At 41.5% G+C, this 23,913-nt stretch overlaps 1 protein-coding gene across 1 annotated transcript in view; it reads left to right on the forward strand.

The window, feature by feature from the left end:
- Positions 1 to 23,913, forward strand: part of LOC124622066 (4-coumarate--CoA ligase-like 1) — a 90,417-nt gene that overhangs the window by 44,518 nt on the left and 21,986 nt on the right. The window contains exon 5 of the mRNA XM_047147638.1: positions 18,634 to 18,912. Coding sequence (XP_047003594.1) covers positions 18,634 to 18,912 — 279 coding nt within the window. The remainder of the gene's footprint in view (positions 1 to 18,633; positions 18,913 to 23,913) is intronic.

The following is a 23,913-nucleotide window of genomic DNA, read 5'->3' on the forward strand; positions in this document are numbered from 1 at the left end:
AAGAGTTTAAAGATCATCAACTATCGAGACATAGGTTCTGCTTATATATATTACATGAGTGTTAGCTGAAATTACTAGTGACTTTGCATGCTCTTTTCCGTAAATGGTTTACCTATTAATTATCGAAACGCGTTAAAACTTTTAAGTAACAGTACAAAGGAATTTTGTGAAGTCATGCATTTACGGCTTCCTCCCGCATCATTCGGCAACGAAGTCAGCCTGCGTCCCACCGAATGGAATTACATAACATAAACGTTGTAGTAGTGAAGAGACAAAATGAGTAATATATGAATGATTGAATATTAATACTGTAACTAGTTTAATTTTGGCCACGATACAGTTAAAATGTATGTTTTGCATTACTGAAAGTTTTCTAACGCGTGGTATTACAGTGTAATCTGTGATGACAAATAAACCAACTGGGAAGAAAAATAAGGCGACGAACGGCCGTGGCAAAGGGCAAATGGGAAAATATATTTCTTTCCTCTTCGTGTTTGCAACACATTCTGAGACTTCGTTACTCGTCAAAGTTAAACATTTTTCTGAATTATTCGATGTAAATTACACGTAATAGCGCGCTTACTCAGGAACGAGTATCTCCGATTTCGCGACTTCCATGTGTTTAAGAAACGAAAGATTAAATTATTGTGCGTGAAACAACTGACAATGACGTTTATACTACTTCTTGTCACACATAAATCACTATTTTTTTCGGAATACTTAGCGGTTTCAGAGAGTGTGGTCAGACAGGAATCTAAGAGCACAACGTAAAGTACTGCGAATGATACTAGTAAATCGTCTTTATACTCTAGCTTGTCACAGGTATTTATCTGCGATCGAATCCTTAACAAAAGTAGACAGAGATGAAAGGTTCCCGCCACAATATTTTCAGACTATATGACCATATATGAAACATTTTGATTCATCAGATGCATGTTATAAACTACAACGAACTTCTATAGCTGCAGTCGCCACACGCTCTCGAAAAGTCGATTTTTTTTAAATTTTGTTTTTTGAACGAAATCGTTGATATATCATATAGGGAAGTAGGTTACTTCATCATTTGGATCTCTAGGGGTGAGCTGCAACCACATTCTATGCATTTTCTTATTCTTTGACACCCTCTTAAATAATTTGCCAGATTCGTGGAGATGTGTTCCGTCCATGCAACTAATTGAAGGCAGTTTATTCCCATTCGCATTTCGCTTCTTTTATTTATGAAGCATCATCATGAATAAAGGAAGCGAAACGCATATGGCAATAAACAAACTGCCTTCAATTAGCTGCACAGACGGAACGTACCTCAATGAATTTTGAAGTAACTAAGGAACGATGGAAAACAGAAAAAAGAGACGAATTTTTCGGGTGTTCCTATAGGTGACTTTGTTCAATGTGGTACTACACTCCATTCCTGACTCATATGCTGCAACGTAAAATCCAAAACAAGACGTCGATGTAAATGAGAATAAAATGACATAATGTGACATTTATGATAGTTTCCAAAACACAGTCAATACTTTATCGTTATCATGCATTCATGGAATCCCGTGGTCAGCGAAATTTGAACAGTATTACGTACTCTAACCACACTTTTCGGTTCTGTGAAGAATGGCGCTGCAGCGCGCATGCGCGGGTCTGAAGCAAATTGCTTTCCATTGGTTGGCGAGAGGACAACTGACAACAGCTTTTCATTTCACTAGGACCGTTCGGCATTGCTTTCGAAATGCTTACTGAATAATGTTGGGGCTCTGTTTCGCTACACGAGCGCACCGAACCGATCGGCAAAATGGCGGAAAGATACAGAGTAGGGCCCCTGTACTCGTAGATCCATTATGTATAATCCCATTAAGGGGAGAGGTTCATGCATGTCTGAAGGGACATTTCATTGTAATTCGGAGCAACATAGGCACTGAAATATCGTATCTAACCAAGTTAATTAAATCTCAACAAATGAACTTCAAACAATTTAGAATCAGTATTCAATATGAGCTCAAAGAACAGCTGCGAAGGTGTCATGATTGGGAGCTAGCTGTAAATGTAGAAAAATGTGAGTTAATGAGGATGAGTAGGCAACCAGCACACAACACAAACTTGTTTAATGATATGGAAGTGTCCTGGCAGTAAGCATTTCGGGAGGTGCATGCAGTTTATGGTAACAATGTGCAGCAGGTCGTGCACGTGCAACACAAATGAGTTCGTGTTTCTTGAGTGTGCAGCGAGCTGCGAGCTATATTTTTTGAAGAAATTATCACAGCCTGTAAGAAACGCCAGTAATTTAGCACTCTAGTCATCCTCAATATACAAACAGGTCGACTGGATGGAGATATTGAATGAAATAGCAATGAAGCTTAATACTGACGACATGTAAATAGTATTGTGTCATCCTGTTCTGACAAAATTAATTCAGAAATATGTCTCGCAAATTTCTTGCCACTGGTGAAGTTAGATGAAATCGTTTGACTTGCGTAATGCTGTTTTCGTTTAAAATAAAATTTTAAAAAGCAAAAAGTTGTTTAACTTTTACTTACATCAAGATGCCCGCCCGATTGGCCGTGCGGTCTAACGCACAGCTTTCTGGGCGGGAAGGAGCACTTGGTCCCCGGCACGAATCCGTCCGGCGGATTTGTGTCGAGGTCCGGTGAACCGGCCAGTCTGTAGATGGTTTTTAGGCGGTTTTCCATCTGCCTCGGTGAATGCGAACTGGTTCCCCTTATTCCGCCTCATTTACACTATGTCGGCGATTGCTGCGCAAACAAGTTCTCCACGTACGCGTACACCACCATTACTCTACCACGCAAACATAGGGGTTACACTAGTCTGGTGTGAGACGTTCCCTGGGCGGCCCACCGGGGCCCGAACCACACAGTAACCCTGGGTTCGGTGTGGGGCGGCGGAGGGGTGAAGTGGACTGCGGTAGTCGTCGTGGGGTTGTGGACCACTGTGGCTGCGGCGGGGACGGAGCCTCTCCGTCGTTTTTAGGTCCCCGGTTAACATACAATACAATACAATACATCAAGATAACTGCAAGTTTTTCCTCTGACGATATAGTAGAATTGAAATTGGTGCAGGATTTGTCGCAAGTGTGCATAGATCTTTCTCAAAACGTAAACAAATGTAGACATGGACATTCTAGTGCCTTCATGGAACTTATCAGAACTTATCGGAGACTTTCACACAATGTAGTAAACTCTCGAAACGATTCTCTCTGTTTCATTAGAATACGTGAACCTTTCCTTACAGTGAAAAAAATCGATTTTCACAAATGTATTCTCTTCCTGTACAAAATCAGACAACAATGCATTCGACTATATTGTTTGCCTGCACGTATAAGAACTACCTCTCAACGTTGTTATTGCGATTTTAAAGAACGATTTGGTAAAAAATATTTGGTGCCCTCACTGTGTAGCGTGATAATAAAATATCGTTCCATTTACGACTATAATCATAAAGTTTCTTCAATTTCTGTTGTGGTTTGGCAAAATAAGCAAAACTTAACATGACATCTAAATAAAGACCCTCTATGCGTTTTCAAAAAGTCGTCACTTGTGACACTACTGAAAAAAGAAAGCTTAAAAAGTCAGGTGAAAATAAATCTTCTGTTACAATTCCTTGGGAATCCTGTAATCCAGTGCACCATTAACGATGAACAGCTGGGACTGAAATTTACCAAAGGACTTTGTTTCTAGACTTCATTATTTCTGACACATGAAAAAGTACAGCGAACAGTGCATCATCTTTCCGTTCCTGTCCCTTTACAGTGTGAGAGAGTGAAACTTCTTACCAGAAACATCTTTTAAGTTATCAGTGATACTGATGTTGACGAATGGTTGGCAAAATTCTGCAAGTCGTGAATGTGTTCAACGAAAAGAGCTTTATTGGGTTAATTCTATTTGGCAGCAAAAATGCAACACTGTCCTATTAGGAAAAACATATCTAAAGCCTCTTCACTGTGGATAACAAGGTTACAAAAGCGTGATATTCATTACTTTATGAACCGCTTGAGACTACTCATTAAGGTTGAAAATAGGTTATAAATATGTGTAATATATCTTCAGCACTTTAAAAGATGTATGGTGAAGAAGTTGACCACTCCCCTTTGAAGAGAGATAGAAACAAAACTATATTACACTATCTGCTGCTGTGAATTATTTTCGTATTTTCAGATGGAGAACAGGGAGAAAATTCTTTTGGTAAATTTCCATTCCAGAGGCTTACTATTAAAAATATGATGGCTTACACGATTCTACCAAAACTGCAACAGAATAGGCGATTTAATTTGTCTGCATTTCTTACCATTTCTAATTTTAAGAAGCTTAATATACTCTGAATAACGGCTACATTTATCTTGTTGGCTGGTTCAATTGTGCTTCTTTTGCCAAAACGCAGTATAAATTCAGAAACTCACCTAGCAAAAGTTAGAATCTTGAAGCAGAGTGTCTTATTAAAAGACCAAAAAGCGACCATAGAGGTCAATACCTTACAGGAAACCTCGTTGGGTTGGTTTTCTTAACATAAGACAAAATATTTCACGTTTATTTTTATGTTAGCATATTCTCTTTTCGCTAGCTACCAGTGACTTTTTAAAAATTACGGTACTGGATACAAAAAAAAAGCTATATCCGGCTATATTGACATACATGCGATCAGAAATGACTGTGCTACATAAATTCCATTTTATTGAGATTGGAGACAGATAGGGACCTCCTCACAAGTCTCACGGAAAATTCAATATCTTCGCTGAATTTCATTTCCAGCAACGTATGGTGTAACATGCACCAAATGCAAAATCACAGCGACTCATACTTTTCATTGCAAACTTTTTCGAGTTTCACGCAGCTTCTTACTTAAATGCGAATGTCACAATAATACTGCAGTGCTGTTAGCAGTGCTACAATGGGTGACGTCACGGCATGTGTTTCTTGAAGTTCCAACACACTAAAGCTAACAGAGAAAAAATTCTACATAAAATTACAAACTTAACTAGGAAAGAATAACTAACCAAAATGATTCAGTGAAAATGGCCTGTAAATTTACGCACGCAGACTGACTAAATAAAATTTCGGACAGTTGTGATATACCCACGAACTCGTAACTCTGTACTGTAAGAATGAAAATGTCTGACAAAGAAAAGAGATCTGAATTGAACTTTACCTGAAATGATACTGATAATAGTTTTGAAAGACAATGCTTAACTGTAAATGATCTTATTGTCCTGACTGCGATGTCAAATTGGCCCTAAATTTTTTTCGTAACTTAAACTTGTGGCTACCGAAACTCGGTACTGCTCAGAAGTGCTGAATATTAACATGCAGCACAGCAGCAAACCACCTAAAGAAAAGAAAAGTCTTGCCCATGTGTAAAGCAAGGAAAAGCAACTAACATAAGCACATCATGCTTAGTTCTGTGTTCCGCTGAGTGCAATTTTCAAGAGGAGACGGCGGAAGAAGTTGAACATACTGAATGATGTAGTAGAGATTACTATTCAAAAACTATATTGTGAAACTCTCATCCCTTAACAATTACAACAATCTATACAAAGTTAGCTTCTTGTAATATATAACTCTGTCGTGTAATTAGCTAATGAGATGGTAAAAGAGTAGTAAATCTACAACTATGAGTGCAAGCCAACTGAGCAGATAATTTGCTCCTTTAATCTCGTCTCAACAGTCAAACTAACTCACCCGAACCAATCATCAAAAACCCTGCTAAAACATGTCCTTTGCAACCTCATCATAAATCATGCACAATCAAGCAATGCAGCGACAATATTACCAGAATACCTTCACACTTCTGCTGCGTTTGCATCACTGTGGTCTGCTACTTATTTTCAGGCCGCTCAGCATCATGACCAACACCTGACTGTCTGACTTACTTCTCACTGAATGCTACGTTGGAAACCCCCCCTCGTCCCCGTTTTGCCAGCAATAATTTGCAAAGATGTTTCTTGCTAATAGCAAGGATTGTAGAACAAATTCCCACTCAGAAATTCACAGAAAAGATACAAAAAATAAAATTTACGGCGAAATTCTGAACAAAGGTATGAGTAGATTGCCTGACTGTACACCATCTTCTTCAGATAGCTGTGAAAATTGCTTCGACTTGTAAGAAAAAATTACGTTTCAAATACATAATGCAGTAGTAAAAAAATTAGGCTTTTGATTGCGTGAGTTATATAAATACTTTTCAAATACAGTGATGACTGGGTGTTGTGTGCTGTCCTTAGGTTAGTTAGGTTTAAGTAGTTCTAAGTTCTAGATGTTAAGTCCCATAGTGCTCAGAGCCATTTTTCAAATACATAATACAGTAGTAATAAAATTAGACTTTTGATTACGTGAGTTATATAAATACATAAGGTATGGCGTAACCAGTAAATATTTGAGTAATGCAAAAGACATAGCATTGCATGAAAGATATTCAGCAAGTGAAATTAAAGGAGACCACTCTGCTCAGGGAGGAAAGTAAAAGTGTAGCGCACAGTTGTCACAGCATTACACATGCAGATTCTAAGAGTTTACAATCAAGAATGAAAACTACACCAAGTGATGAAACAGTACACATGCAGGAACTAGAGGACAGAGTCAGGAAGGCAGTTACATTATATTTCCTCCACTGAAAAACCATGTAGCATCTTCTTCGAAACAGTAGTAACTGCTGCATACATAGAAGAAGTAACATTGGTGCAGGAAACACATTACGTATTTGTAATAGGTGTAGACTGAGCAAGACAGGTGGAATGTGTTCGTTAGCGACATCCCAGAAATCCATTAGTCGCAGTAGTGGCGCATATGCTGATGGCTCGTTGTTCCACCATACCAGTATTTCAGTTTGTATTGCCTTGAATATCCATGTGGTCTTCAGTCCTGAGACTGGTTTAATGCATCTCGCCATGCTACTCTATCCTGTGCAAGCTTCTTCATCTCCAAGTACCTGCTGCAAACTACATCCTTCCGAATCTGCTCAGTGTATTCATCTCTTGGTCTCCCTCTACGATTTTTACCCTCCACACTGCCCTCCAATACTAAATTGGTGATCCCTTGATGCCTCAGAACATGTCCTACCAACCGATCCCTTCTTCTAGTCAAGTTGTGCCACAAACTCCTCTTCTCCACAATCTTATTCAATACCTCCTCATTAGTTATGTGATCTACCCATCTAATCTTCAGCATTCTTCTGTAGCACCACATTTCGAAAGCTTCGATTCTCTTCTTGTCTAAACTATTTATCGTCCACGTTTCACTTCCATACAAGGCTACACTCCATACAAATACTTTCAGAAACGACTTCCTGACACTTAAATCTATACTCAATATTAACAAATTCCTTTTCTTCAGAAACGCTTTCCTTGCCATTGCCAGTCTGCATTTTATATCCTCTCTACTTCGACTATCATCAGTTATTTTGCTCCCCAAATAGCAAAACTCCTTTACTACTTTAAGTGTCTCATTTCCTAATCTAATTCCCTCAGCATCACCCGACTTAATTCGACTACATTCCATTATCCTTGTTTTGCTTTTGTTTATGTTCATCTTATATCCTCCTTTCGAGACACTGTCCATTCCGTTCAACTGCTCTTCGAAGTCCTTTGCTGTCTCTGACAGAATTACAATGTCATCGGCGAACCTCAAAATTTTTATTTCTTCTCCATGGATTTTAATACCTACTCCGAATTTTTCTTTTGTTTCTTTCACTGCTTGCTCAATATACAGATTGAATAACATCGGGGAGAGGCTACAACCCTGTCTCACTCCCTTCCCAACCACTGCTTCCCTTTCATATCCCTCGACTCTTATAACTGCCATCTGGTTTATGTACAAATTGTAAATAGCCTTTCAATCTCTGTATTTTACCCCTGCCACCTTTAGAATTTGAAAGAGAGTATTCCAGTCAACATTGTCAAAAGCTTTCTCTAAGTCTACAAATGCTAGGAACGTAGGTTTGCCTTTCCTTAATCTTTCTTCTAAGGTGAGTCGTAAGGTCAGTATTGCCTCACGTGTTCCAACATTTCTACGGAATCCAAACTGGTCTTCCCCTAGGTCCGCTTCTACCAGTTTTTCCATTCGTCTGTAAGGAATTCGCGTTAGTATTTTGCAGCTGTGACTTATTAAACTGATAGTTCGGTAATTTTCACATCTGTCAACACCTGCTTTCCTTGGGATTGGAATTATTATATTCTTCTTGAAGTCTGACTGTATTTCGCCGGTCTCTTACATCTTGCTCACCAGATGGTAGAGTTTTGTCAGGACTGGCTCTCCCAAGGCTGTCAGTAGTTCTAATGGAATGTTGTCACTCCCGGGGCCTTGTTTCGACTCTGGTTTTTGAGTGCGTATTAGGATATTGAGTGCCTATCTCTTCCAGAACAGTTGTGCGTGAGCTTTGGTGATAATGATTATCTCCCTGGCAAGTCGAGCATAGCTAAAATGAAACATAACAGAACACACATTACAATTTATAGTTGAAGAAGCCAATTAAGATGAAAGAAAATGTTTGGAAAATGAGAAGTGACATGTACGATGACGTTTGGAGTTCCTAACAAGACACAATTTTCTCGCACAAACTTAGTACAAATACAAAAGTTTAACACAATAATTAACGGTAAGGTACTGATGTAAAACTGTACATGTAGTGTAATCATGACGGTAGAACTAAGCAAAAATGATATTCCTAACAGTTGTAAAAGGCAAATATTTCAATATTACAAAAAAGGGGCAAAAGAAAATATGCATAGCAATAAATACCAAAATGTTACATGTTAATGATTAATGGCAAGAAAGAACGAAAAAGAAATATTATTTCTGTTCACACGTCTAAGATATTTCAGTATTTTACCCAGTTACACACAGGACACAAATCACTACTAATCCATTACAGACACATACAAGGACATGGAACAAATAAACTACAAACTCATGTGGAGTCAGGGAACAACCATGGCTAAACTAAAGAATAAGTTATTGAATGCATTCAGAGTATTAGCTACAAGAAAAATCCTGTTATATAGTTTTTAGTCACCAGTCAGAGAGAGAATTATAGTTCGTATTTTCAGAGATACTTTCAAAATGCTTCCGCACTGTTTCGTCATCTGACTGCACACTAATCTGCAATGAGTCATCAAAACCAGCATCGAATTTGTTTTTCCTCTTAAAGGCAATCAAGTACTGTAGAAAACAATGTGCAAGAAAGATTTGCTTTCAACTTAGTGCAATTATTTTGTACTAATTTCGCAAGGTTCTTATTGATGACCTCTTCAACACTCTTAATTTGGTACGTCGTATTAACGATAATACTTCACTTTTCAACTGCATCATTATGCTTTTTGGAACTGAAATGCATTTTGGCTGATTCATAAAACGTTTTGGAATTGGTGAATGGTACTGTCATATACAGTCAAAAAAGTCCAAAAAACTTAGAAAGTGTATCTTTAACTGCTGTACAGTAAACCGATCACGATGTACGACAGACAGTGCAATCACAGTGTTCTCTATGTGTGATGTTAGCCATTCATCAAATTAAAATTTTTCTATGAAATCAATAGAATCCAATTCTTGTGGAAACTGTCATTCGCTTTTTTTTCTTTCAGTGTAATATATGCCACCAGAAACACAGTCCAGGAGACTACTATCTTTTTGATCACAGTACTAGAAGCCAGCTGAGGTACTAGCTATGTCTTTAATTGTGTACCCAATCAGTATAATTACTAGGATTTTAACAGAGATATTTGAGTTTAACTCATCAATCTTTTGTGATATTTCATCGTAGGTGATACGGTTTCAGACACCCTCACTTTTATTTTCGTTTATGAGGTACAAAAACTTACGAATATCTGTAATTTGTTCACTTCCGTTCCCCACGCTTTTAAACCTCACAATACACAATGTTGCAAAATAAGCACATTCAAGCTCCACTGCTCACTTACAACTCATTGTTGACTACGAAAAAACTGAGAGATAACTTCATTCACAGGCTATAACACTTTCACGCCATACGAGTATCTCACAGCTGGTTTTCATGACAGCGAATTTTAGATTCATGCTCAAATGTGGTGCTTATTTGCAGTTGAGATAACGAAATTCATTAAATGAAGGCTGCTGTACTGCATAACAACTACTCAACGACTACCACCCATTGTTAGACCGCACAGGTTGACAGTAGTTCCAATGACAACGGTTTCTACTACCACTAGTAAGAATCAGCGGACAAGTAGTAGAAACGAATACCTCTTCACAAATGAAGGAAATAACAGCATGCTACTTTAAATTAGCGCCTCGCAGATGTTAACCATTATTTGAATTTCAAAGGAGTAAGCTTTTGTCGAATGTGTTTTGGCGTTCAATTATTTTGTTACTCCAACAGCCATTTGAGAATTATGAAGACGCGCGCATCTAATGACCTATACTAGGAACTGGGAGGATGACTTTTTTGTTCCCTAGGAAGGCAGATCTCTTATGGCTATTCTTTTTAATGCGATCGCGCACACGATATAGTACCGTTACTCAGGCGGCAGGCAACTCCATTTCATTTCATTATAGCTTAGTAGTAACGCCTGGAGTCCTTTGACATGTAATCTTTCTTTCCTTATGAGCTACACATTGTTCGTAAATACTAATATTCCAAATATTCTCCCTATAGAAATGTAAATTTAATTTTTTTTATTTTTCACCATATAGGTACAACACTTTAATTTTTCAAGGATGTTGTCGTTTTTAACATTTTACTTCATTCTTTAAATTTTCATGTTTAAAGTCCATTTATGAGACAACTATTCATTCATTTCAAGTTATTAACAACGAATAATCCACGTGTCTCTAGGAAAACCACAACAGTGTCATCAATAGAGTATTCTTACATGTTGAAAATAAATTGATGGTTCATCTGCTCATTCTCATTATCACGTCACTTCCTGTTGTTAAGGTACACGTCCTGAAACAAAAGAATCGATATTTTGTACCGGTGCTATAGCCCAGTCAGAGGACATCAAAGAAGGTCGTTTAGTGGAAAAATCGTGTAATCCCACGTTTTTGCACAATGATAGGAGGGACTGTCATGAAGAACATACTAAACATCCTGACCAGTGGGGTGTGAACGTTGGAGTGATCGTGGGGGAGGAGGTGGTTTAAAGGCCACTTTATTGGTTTTTCTCGACTCAACAACTGCACCTTCTAGTGAAAACGTTTCCCAGTACAAAATTAAACTACATTAAATATCCTACAAAAGTGGTCTGACTCATCTTTCTCAGTGACTAATAGTTTACGTGTTGTAGGGGATACAAAAATCGCAGAGTATTAAATACATTCATCAACGAAATTCACCAACAGCAGTGTAGTTGAGGTGTTATTTTACACTCCTGGAAATGGAAAAAAGAACACATTGACACCGGTGTGTCAGACCCACCATACTTGCTCCGGACACTGCGAGAGGGCTGTACAAGCAATGATCACACGCACGGCACAGCGGACACACCAGGAACCGCGGTGTTGGCCGTCGAATGGCGCTAGCTGCGCAGCATTTGTGCACCGCCGCCGTCAGTGTCAGCCAGTTTGCTGTGGCATACGGAGCTCCATCGCAGTCTTTAACACTGGTAGCATGCCGCGACAGCGTGGACGTGAACCGTATGTGCAGTTGACGGACTTTGAGCGAGGGCGTATAGTGGGCATGCGGGAGGCCGGGTGGACGTACCGCCGAATTGCTCAATACGTGGGGCGTGAGGTCTCCACAGTACATCGATGTTGTCGCCAGTGGTCGGCGGAAGGTGCACGTGCCCGTCTACCTGGGACCGGACCGCAGCGACGCACGGATGCACGCCAAGACCGTAGGATCCTACGCAGTGCCGTAGGGGACCGCACCGCCACTTCCCAGCAAATTAGGGACACTGTTGCTCCTGGGGTATCGGCGAGGACCATTCGCAACCGTCTCCATGAAGCTGGGCCACGGTCCCGCACACCGTTAGGCCGTCTTCCGCTCACGCCCCAACATCGTGCAGCCCGCCTCCAGTGGTGTCGCGACAGGCGTGAATGGAGGGACGAATGGAGACGTGTCGTCTTCAGCGATGAGAGTCGCTTCTGCCTTGGTGCCAATGATGGTCGTATGCGTGTTTGGCGCCGTGCAGGTGAGCGCCACAATCAGGACTGCATACGACCGAGGCACACAGGGCCAACACCCGGCATCATGGTGTGGGGAGCGATCTCCTACACTGGCCGTACACCACCGGTGATCGTCGAGGGGACACTGAATAGTGCACGGTACATCCAAACCGTCATCGAACCCATCGTTCTACCATTCCTAGACCGGCAAGGGAACTTGCTGTTCCAACAGGACAATGCACGTCCGCATGTATCCCGTGCCACCCAACGTGCTCTAGAAGGTGTAAGTCAACTACCCTGGCCAGCAAGATCTCCGGATCTGTCCCCCATTGAGCATGTTTGGGACTGGATGAAGCGTCGTCTCACGCGGTCTGCACGTCCAGCACGAACGCTGGTCCAACTGAGGCGCCAGGTGGAAATGGCATGGCAAGCCGTTCCACAGGACTACATCCAGCATCTCTACGATCGTCTCCATGGGAGAATAGCAGCCTTCATTGCTGCGAAAGGTGGATATACACTGTACTAGTGCCGACATTGTGCATGCTCTGTTGCCTGTGTCTATGTGCCTGTGGTTCTGTCAGTGTGATCATGTGATGTATCTGACCCCAGGAATGTGTCAATAAAGTTTCCCCTTCCTGGGACAATGAATTCACGGTGTTCTTATTTCAATTTCCAGGAGTGTATTTTGTTTTGGTTACCAGTTCCGGAGTTGAAAATGGTTCAAATGGCTCTGAGCACTATGGAACTTAACATATGAGGTCATCAGTCCCCTAGAACTTAGAACTACTTAAACCTAACTAACCTAAGGACATCACACACATTCATGCCCAAGGCAGGATTCGAACCTGCGACCGTAGCAGTCACGCGGTTCCGGACTGAAGCGCCTAGAACCGCTCGGCGACCGCGGCCGGCTTTCGGCGTTCCTCTATGCCATCTTCAGGCCCCGTATTCATCTCTCAAAAATAAACGATATTGTCACACCCTGCCACATATTCTTGGATGTCGTGAATTCCAAACCGTGCCCCAAGTGCTTCATCCGAAGATTTGCTCGATGATGATGGATCAACAGAGGCTCATATTAAAAATATTGTCCTAACGATATAAAATTAATGTTTCTCTTTAAGTGAACTGGTTTAAACCTAATTTAAAATGTTTGTACTACATATAAGTGCAGAAGAGTCGTATTACGGGATAAATTGTGTTCCCATGGTGTAACAAAGATGGAGGAGGAAGGTGTGTCGGGTAGAAGCCCAAGGGAAGGTAGATCGCCGGATCGTATTCACTCACATTTCTCCTTCATAGGTGCGCAGACCGAAGGTCAATTAGGTGAGTCCACACCCTACCTACCCCACTACATGACAAGAAGCAACTTTCAGGGTGTTGCACAAAGTTATACGGACCCTCCACGGAGTTCCTTGCGAATGGTGGCGAAGCAGTGCTCATTCGCGCCGGGCGGTGTTTACTTTGCTCGAAGTGTTTTAGCGCTATATGGAAATCAGAGATGAGTTACTAATAATAGTAAGGCAAGTAACGTATATGGACAGAATCTACGTAAATCTTTGCACATTGTTCTTCGCTGCTAGAGCTGAAATTGATTCTTACTCATCCAGTACGGCAGCTGCAGCGTTCTTCTGGGAAAGGTGACTTCCTCCAATACAAACGCTTCTCGCTTTTCAGTTTACAGACGTCCTTTACCTCCCCAGCATTTCCGGTCCAGTTCTCTTATGTGAACAGACAAAATAACTTTACTGAGGACGTGTTTACATAGTGGGATCACTTTCAGCTTATGGGATGACTACTTATTTGCAGGTGTTAAGTGAGCTTTTATATGAGATACGTCCCTGTGTTTTCAATTTGTAAGTGTGATGTTGTCAGTGGCCTACATAGTATTGGTAGGAAAGGGACTGGACTCCTAAATGTGGCACCTTACATCTGTATGTCGTCGACAGTGCATGGTGGAGCGTGTGTAATTGTGTTTTAGTCACTTGGTGGTGAATTAATGAATGACCAAAACGTTACTACACCTCTTCCAGTATTAACAGTATTACTGGTGGACTGCATAAATCTTTCCTATCGAAGAATTTTTGGCACTTGTAGAGTGGGCTGCGCTGTGTGGAGTCACTTAGCATACACCCACAGTTTATCTACGCTGATGGGTGTGAATACTCCTTTTGTAATGGGACTGATCAAGTGTAAAGCAGCAATTTACTGTAATGCGTCGCTTGACTTACGTTGAAATATGTGAAGTTCTGTAACGCGCAGGTGACCTACTTCTGCTGTAGAGGGAGAAAATTTAAGCCTCTGGGCCTCTTCAGATTTTGGGAGATCTGAGGATGGGATAATGCTTTTGGTATCGCTAGTCCTGTGAGAAGTATTCCAGACAGTTGGCTGGGATGATGCATTTGATAGGCCTCGGGCTGTGAAAGGTATTCCAGACAGATGCACTGGAGGCAATGAAATCGATATTGTTGGATGCATATTTACAGCATGTTGCACTTGCAAAAGGCTGTTCAGAGTGGTGGACACTCGACACCTCCAGTTGTTGAGCTTTTTACATACTAAGTACTCATTCAGTAAAGTAAAAATAATTCCACTATACAAACACGAGCTCAGTGAAGTCGTTTTGTGTACCACAGAAGTGAACTTGATAGTAAATGCTAAGGAGGTACAGTCCGTCTCCAAACTGAAAGGTGAGCAGCGTTCATGGTGGGGGACGCTGCCTCTCCCGCAAGAACGCCATAGGAGACGGTTAAGCGTCAGTTTCTCCTTTAGCAGGACAGAACAGCTTGCACAGATTTACGTAGATTCTGTGGGTATGCGTTTTTTGGTTATAGTATTAGTAACATTCACCTGCATTTTCTGGGAAACAAATGCTCCCGCCCACGTCTGCACACTCTCGCCAGTGACTGTCGAGGAACTGTGTGAAGGGTCCGTATGACTCTGTACTTGCCTCTTGTGAGGCAATGGGCTAGATAGGAGTGGGGAATCACCTGTTCGACCTTCAGTCTGCAGACTTATGAAGGAGGGAAGTAATCCGGCGATCTGCCTTCCCTCGCACTTCTATCCCATACCTCTCCTCTCTCCACTCTCTTACGCTCTCAGAATACAGTCTACCCCTAATACCCTTCTCCTGTACTTAGATGTGGTATCCATATTTAATATTCGTTTTTAACCCAGTTCATTTAAAGATAAATACTAGTTTTATGCCGTTAGAATAATATTTTTAACAACCTGAAACGCGGAAATTATGAGACCTAGAGAAAAACCAGTACCAACGTCTTTTTTTTTTTTACGTGAAATGTAAAGTAGTTTAGTATGCCGACCAGCCAGGTGTTGTGGCAAGTGATCGCTGTCTCAATAACATACAGATGCGTCTCTGAATTCTGGCCCGTGTTTTGACTGGACCAAAGATGGGATCCTTCCTACACGTTGGTCGGGGGGGCCTGAAAATTGCGCAATATATCCCGAAACTGATATCCAAATAAAATAACCATTTGGAAATCTAGACCAATGAAGGTATTTGATCTGACGTACTATACTGAACAGCCGAGGTACTGCAGCCATTTGTGAAATGATGGACATGCAGAGACGTAATGTACTTTAATTTTGTACTGGGAAATATATTCACTATGAGCCGCGCTTTTAGAGTTATTCAAGAAAAACATAAAAAAGTGACCTTGCAGTACCCCCCAGCCCCCCACTCCAACGCTCACACCCAAACAGTCAAGATGTTTAGTACGTCTTTCAGGACACTTCCTCCCAGCACAGTGCAAAAATATGCGATTACACGATTTTTTCCCCTAATTTTCCTTCATGGAGTGGACTATTGTACTAAACATAATACCCGTTTGTGGAACATCGATATTTCTGTGTCCATTTTTAGATTCGATTTTGAAACTCAAGAAAAATATTATAGTGCATGCAAATTCTGAAAGATTTTTTGACTGTAAGCACGTGTTGTCTGGCAACAGGCGTTCCCTCGGATCCGAGAACCACTAGATGTTATGAGATGAAACGGTCGCACGGCATTAATTACCAGGAGACCCTCCCTGGGGTTGTTAATCAGCCTAATGAAAATCTTCCTACTGGACCCAGCGTCGGCGACTTACGCTTCGTTGAGTATTACATGAAATGTATAGGACAGAGCCGGCCAAGACTCACGCTTCCCTGGCTACCTCGCTCTCGGTGAGTGTAGACGAGTCTGCTCAGCGCCCCGACCTGCCCCAACAGTACAAACTAGGTAGTTGATGGTTGGAGGCAACATCTTTGTTACAGGTAGTCTGCGAAAACCAGTTCATAGTTGTTGGCCACGATTAGAGTCAATCCTCTCAGCGTCAGTTAAGGCAGGAGGTGGTGCACTGAAGCACCGAAACTGGTGGCCATATAATAAACAACATCATAAGGATGGCTGTAGGTGTTCCATTTTATTACATAAGTGAAGGGCCACAGTCCCTCAAACCTCCAGTCAAACGGATGGACGTACAAGAACTTAAGCACGATTGTCCAAGATTAAAATTCCGTCTCAACCTAACAAGACGTAAACCATTATTTTCTTATCTCATAGCAGGAATAAGTAGGTAACCTGTAGCAAACGGTGGGACAACCAGCTGAAAGTACTTGAGTTGCCTTCGTCGTTAATTATTGGGGACAATAGCTGCCGGATAGGTGACCCGGAACCCAACGCAATATAAACATTTTCATCATATAATTTCGAGATGAGACTTGGTTTTTGAAATGTCGTTTATTGTAATAAATCTGAGTTTTCAAGAGTTAAAGATTGTCCCATCTCTAACAACATATTTCCTGATATTTGCAGGTTTTTTGCTATTATTTTATATCTAGATTAATTGCTATACAGGGCAGTTTCTCCACCAGTTTGTTGTAACCATTTTCTGTAGTCAAGCGGAAAGAGGTTGGAGGACTTGCAAGAAAGTTACTTTATTTGATCTACGTACGAATGAGGAGAAATGAAATTCAAGTTATTGGGACGCTTTTGAGCTTGGTAGTACATTCATTTGGGTCTGCTTATTGTAATCGAGTCCGCCTCCTTAGTTTGAGTGGCCAGGGCGTCTACCATGCAGCAGGCCCGGCCTCGATTCCTAGCCGAGTCGGAGATCTTTTCTCCGCCGGGGACTGGGTATTGTCCTCATCATCATTTCATCGTCATCGACACGCAGGTTGCCCAATATGGCGTAAACTGAAAAGACTTGCACCTCGGCGGCCAAACTTACGCAGTTGAGGATTCCTTGCCATCAATACCGCAGGATCATTTCATGTAATTTGACTGTAGTCAAGCAATGGTTTCTCCCTAAAGTTTTTCCCTCTACCCGTCTCTTTCTTTCATTACTGAACGACTATTTGTTGGTGCCTCGCGATGTGTTCTATCAACTGACCCTCCTTTTGTGTAGCAATGCCATACATTTCATTACTGCGCAATCAGTTGAGAGTTTCTTCATTGGTTATCCTGTCTACCCTTAGGGATGGTATACCGGGTGATCAAAAAGTCAGTATAAATTTGAAAACGTAATAAACCGCGGAATAATGTAGATAGAGAGGTAAAAATTGACACACATGCTTCGAATGACATGGGATTTTATTAGAACAAAACAAACCGTTATCGGGCCTTTTTTCTTCGAGGAAATGGGTGATTCCGGTTTTGTAACTGCTACCGTGACGGGTGAGAGGTACGCCGATATGTTGCAGAATCGAATCATCCCCAACTTGGCTGATAAACACCTGCTGGAACGTACGATGTTTATGCAGGATGGCGCTCCACCCCATATTGCTAGACGTGTGAAAGATCTCTTGACCGTGTGCTCAGCCGCCACTTTCGTCATGCTTGGCCTCCCAGGTCCCCAGACCTCAGTCCGTGCGATTATTGGCTTTGGGGTTATCTGAAGTCGCAAGTGTATCGTGATCGACCGACATCTCTAGGGATGCTGAAAGACAACATCCGACGCCAATGCCTCACCATAACTCCGGACATGCTTTACAGTGCTGTTCACAATATTATTCCTCGACTACAGCTATTTTTGAGGAATGATGGTGGACATATTGAGCATTTCCTGTAAAGAACATCATCTTTGCTTTGTTTTACTTTGTTATGCTAATTCTTGCTATTCTGATCAGATGAAGTTCCATCTGTCGGACATTTTTTAACTTTTGTAGTTTTTTGGTTCTAATAAAACCCCATGTCATTCGAAGCACGTGTGTCAATTTTTACCTCTCTATCTACACTATTCCGTGATTTATTCAGTTTTCAAATTTATACTGACTTTTTGATCACCCGGTATGTCCTATAAATTCTTTGTTGTGGTATAAGACAGTTTGTAGTTTTTAATTTTCGTTTAATGTGTATCGTTAAGTTCCATAACTTTTATAATTACATATTTTACATGCATTTTTATACCAAAAGTCTAATGAGTAATCTCGCAGTTTAAAGCTTCCGATGCCCATTTGAGGAAATGTGCTCATTTCTTAATTTGGCTACGCTTTGGCCACTAGTGTAGCGAGACGAGTCACAGGAAGGGCAAAGGTGACGCGTGTTTTTCCGCAGCCCACCGCCATCTTCATGCCGCCGAACCAGTGGGTATCGCTGGCTCGCCATTCTCCGGAAGGCCGACTGCGGCCGGCAATGCAGCAGGTGCGTCTGTGCTTCACCGGAGGAGCCGCTCTCAACGCGGAGACGCACGCATGGGTGGAGGCGTGTACGGGCCGGCCGCTGGTGCAGTGGTACGGCCAGACGGAGGCCTTACCGGTGTGCAACGTGCTCGCCAGCCCTCACCGGCCGCCACCTGGATCCGTGGGTCGCCTCCATGCCGGAGTGCAAGCCAAGGTACAGCACACAACTACACGCCAGTCAGTTGCGTGAGCCCTCTGGACATTGCTAAACATTACTTAGCTACATATTCCGTAGATCATTTCTGCAATTGATACTGAAATGTAGACTTTCACGGCCGGAAATGTCATGTCCATTATGACTATCCGGGCTGTTATGCCGCTAGCGAGCCAGGGAGACAAAACGTTGGGAATTGAGACAAAATTCATCAACCGACCACGGCATAACAGCCCGGATAATCATAATGGACATGACATTTCTACAACTGCTATCGAAAGGAAGTATATTTCCTTTGCAGCTGTACACTGGGGAGACAGAAGTCACGGTGTATCTCCTTATATCGCGACGAACCTCCTTATGACTGACAATTCGACGTGGCCTGTAATCAACAAGTCGTTGGAAGTCCCCTGCAGAAATATTAAGCAATGACAATATAGCCGTCAAAATTGCGAAAGTGTTGCCGGTGCAGGATTTTTTGCACGAACTGACTGACCTCTCAAGTACGTCACATAAATATTCGATGGGATTCATGCCAGGTGATCTGGGCGGCCAGATCATTCGCTCGAATTGTCCAGAATGTTCTTCGAACCAATCGCGAACGAATGTGGCTCGGTGACACGGCGAATCGTTGTCTGGGAACATGAAATCAATGAACGGTAGCAAATAGTCTACAAGTAGCCGAACATAAGCATTTCCAGTCAATGATAGATTCAGTTGGATCACAGGAACTCAGTCCATTCCATGTAAACACAACCTACACCATTGATAAGCCACCACCAGCTTGAACAGTGCTTTGTTGACAACTTGAGTCAATGGCTTCGTGGGATCTGCGCTACCCTACCATCAGCTCTTACCAGCTGAAATTGGGACTAATCCGACCAGGCCACGGTTTTCCAGTCGTCTAGGGGCCAACCGACAAAGCCATGAGACCATGACAGGCGCTGCAGGCGATTTGTGCTGTTAGCACGGTCGTCTGCTGCCACAGCCCTTTAACGCCAGATTTCGCCTCACTGCCATAACGCATACGTTTGTTGTAGGTCCCAGATGAATTCCTGCGGCTATTTCACGCAGTGCTGCTTATCTGTTAGCACTGACAACTCTAGGCAAACGACACTACTCTTGGCGTTAGGTGTAGGCCGTAGTGAGAGGTAATGCCTGAAAATCTGATATTCTCGTAACACTCTTGACGCTGCGGATCTCGGAATACTGAATGCCTAAAAATTTCCAAAATGGAATATTCCATGCGTCTAGCTGTCATTACCATTCCGCGTTCAAAGTGTATTAATTCAGACCGAAAGCCTTTTCACACGAATCACTTAAGTACAAATGACAGCTCCGCGAATGCACTGCCCCCTTATACCTTGTGTACGCGATGCTATCGCCTTCTATATATGTCCGTATCACTATCCCATGACTTTTGTCACCTCCGTGTATGTGTCTGTATGTTGGCCACTTGATGAGATTAAGTAGCACAGTAGCTTAAACTGAATAAACATGGAATGGAAAACATATTAATTAAGCCAACTTTACCATTGCTATAACTGGAAGAGTGTCAACAAAACCTTAGGCTAAAGTGGTCAGAATTGTATCAGTTGTATGTCAGTGGCCAGTTACTCTAGTGAGTAGGTGGAACACTATTAACTAACCAGGATGATCAGCGTGCCAAAGACGATATCTCTTTTGTAAGATGCTGCGAACGCCAAAACCCCATAATTTCCCATCTCGTCCATCTAGCACTCAAGGATAGTCCTACTTTTCTGCTCTAATATGTGCGCACTGTAATTACTCAAGATTTATTTTAATAAATTGAGGTGGCCTGAGAAGTAAGAGTGATTATTCATAAAGAAAAAGATCTAAACTGCAGAGACCCGTCGAATATGACTGAGAGATGCATTTTCCTCTTACAATCAGCAGTTTACATCAGCGATGGATTGACAATTACAGTTGTGTCAGGCATCTACTGTCTCAGACGAGAGCACGCGAAAGACAGCGGTATCAGGTGAACGTCTTCTCTTCCACGCCTTTAACGATGCTTCTGAAAATCATGTTAATAGTAAGCTTTAGCACGGTATACATTTATAGAAAGAGACTTGACGTGCGTTATTCGTTTATAGAACGAAGAATACTATTTCGACCACTTTGAAATTTAGATCAGGTACGAGTTTGAGAAACAATATGTAATTTAAATAGTCTGCAATTTGCTGAACTGGTTGCAGAGAAAGGATCTGCAACGCAGAGAACACTAGAAACCAGTTATTCCCCGTTTATCAATCCATTTTTACGCGTTTCGGCTTTAGCAATCATCAGAATCCTGGTTCAAACGAAACCAGAGGATTATATAGTTACATAGTTGACTTGCAACGAACATGAGCAGTATGTAATTAACATGTTGGTCGGTCGGAGTGGCCGAGCGGTTCTAGGCACTATAGTCTGGAACCACGCGACCGCTACGGTTGCAGGTTCGAATCCTGCCTCGGGCATGGATGTGTGTGATGTGCTCAGGTTAGTTAGGTTTAAGTAGTTCTAAGTTCTAGGGGATTGATGACCTCAGAAGTTAAGTCCCATAGTGCTCAGAGCCATTTTTTTAATCAACAAGTTGAACACGGAGCCGATTTTACTGTACTTTCCGTTGAGGTGGTGGTCTCGCGTGCTGGGGGCCATTTGACGTGTGTCGACTTGGTGAATAAACGAGTATGTAATGCTGCGCCTGCCGGAGCAGCAACCCATCCGACGGTCAGGCCGTGTTTGCCACCTACCGCACAGGCGTTCGAAGGAAAATTTTGTTCGCAACTGCCGCCGAGCTGAGTAAGTAAAAAGTGGTTCAAATGGTTTTAAGCACTATGGGACTTAACATCTGAGATCATTAGTAGACATAGAACTGCGTAAACCTAACCAAACTAAGGACATCACACACATCCATGCCCGAGGCAGGCTTCGAACCTGCGACCGTAGCAGCCACGTGGTTCCGGACTGAAGTGCTTAGAACCGCTCGACCACAACGGCCGGCGCTGAGTTAGCAAGCACAATGTATGTACACTACTTGACGGTAGTTAAGTTTGTGTATAAATGGTTGTTATATGGTAAGGAATAGAGTTGCGCTCTACCGAAATTAGAGTTCAGTAGTTTTGGTACAGTACATAAATGACTAACTAAATTTTAGAATTGGTAGCATTGGTACGGAAACGAACATAAATGAATGTATGAAAGAGAAACTTGGAAGTCGACGCCTTCTGTTTGTCTTTTGTTTCTTTGTTTTGCACATAATTAGAACCGCACGTCGTTCAGTATTATTCCATTGTGTATTTTGTATCCTTAAAAATATAAATTGAATTTTATAAGTAACAAAAATTAGTTGATCGCGTGACTTTGGCGCTTTTATGTAACCAAAACAATTACTTTTTATGCAAGTAGAGTTTACATGCACAAACATAAAATATCTGTGCACTGTTGTTATTTTGTCCTCAATAGAACGTTCTTCATAATGATCGCATGCAATCGCTTCCTGTCATTACTGATAAATTTGAAGTTGTTTATGAGTAACAGAAACGTGTTTTATTAAGGTCGGCGAAGTACTGAAATGACGTTTGTTACGTTTTGGTGTCGCGTTTTTCCTTTTTATTCTTTTTTTCTTTAAATATAGCGTTTTCTAGCCCTAAATGATAAATAAAATATATATATATATATATATATATATATATATATATATATATATATATATATATATAATAAATAATATAAATAATATATATATATATATATTTACTACAACATCCCTCTGTTTCGCCTTACATATCAGCAGTTTTCCAGTAAAGCCAGATTTAAAAACTGACAGTTTCAATTTAGCTATAAATACTGTTTATTTTCAAATAATACACACAGAAGGATAAATGCACAGAACACTAATGTTCCGTAGGTTACGCGGCCCTCACGCAGTTTCTAGACGCTTCGCCGTTCCCAGTTTCTCCTGGAAACTAGTAAGGCATTGATCTCATACGCAGACAATGCGATCGAAATGAAGTAACGTCCGACAGTTATGTAAAGCACCTAAGGTACAGGTAACGCGGTTACGATCCTAACTGAGCAAGGCTCCTAGGAAAATTACAGTAGTCTACGCATACTTACGATAGTCTACGGTAGCTTCCTATAGTTTTACAGATGTAGTAAGAAGACGAGCTCCAAGAGACAATCAGTTAGAGAAAGCCACAGTTAAGTAAAGAGTGGTTACTTTCACAAAGCTTTGTTGCATATTGTACAAAAATGTCACGAGGAGAAGACAGTGATCCATCGAGTGCGTTATTTATACCATGTAAATGTCGTCGCGCAATGCGACTCCCATCACACGACAGTGATAATTCGTCTGACGCTTCACTAAGGATTTGACCCTCCAGGGAACCAGCCAAACACTGTGCGTTTTACGAGTGCCCACGATGCCAAGTTAGTGATGAAAATGAGCAAAACCGTAATAAAGTCGAAGATTTTTGTGGACTCTTTGTCGCAGATTAAGTACTTGAACACGTCAGTGAACACACGCGTATTTATGCGACACAAACGACAAAGGTTTTCAAATGTTTGAATTAATGGGTGGCAACAAACAGGAATGAAGTAAAGCGGTTTGTTTGGATTGATTTTGTGGACGGGATTGGTGAAACTTCCTTCCATACATCCATATTGCTTAATTCAAACATTCTCACGAGAGGTAACGAGCAGCTATCGTTCGGAAATTCTGTTGAGAATCCTGCATCTCGCAGGCAATACAAAAGTTGATGCATTCAGATCGCTCTCAAAGTTCATTCATTATCGACGAACTGAACAAAAATTTTAAAAAATACTATGAATCGAAGGGTCTCTAATACCGTTCCGAGGACGAATTATATTCAGGCAATATTTGAGACAAAAGAGCCGCGAGTACGACATTAATATGTTTAAACTGTTCTACGATAAAGGATACTGCTACAGTTTTCGAATTCACACTGACAAATTATTTGAAAATAGCACAAA

This window comes from Schistocerca americana, chromosome 7, assembly GCF_021461395.2.
Source record: "Schistocerca americana isolate TAMUIC-IGC-003095 chromosome 7, iqSchAmer2.1, whole genome shotgun sequence".
Lineage (NCBI taxonomy): Eukaryota > Metazoa > Arthropoda > Insecta > Orthoptera > Acrididae > Schistocerca > Schistocerca americana.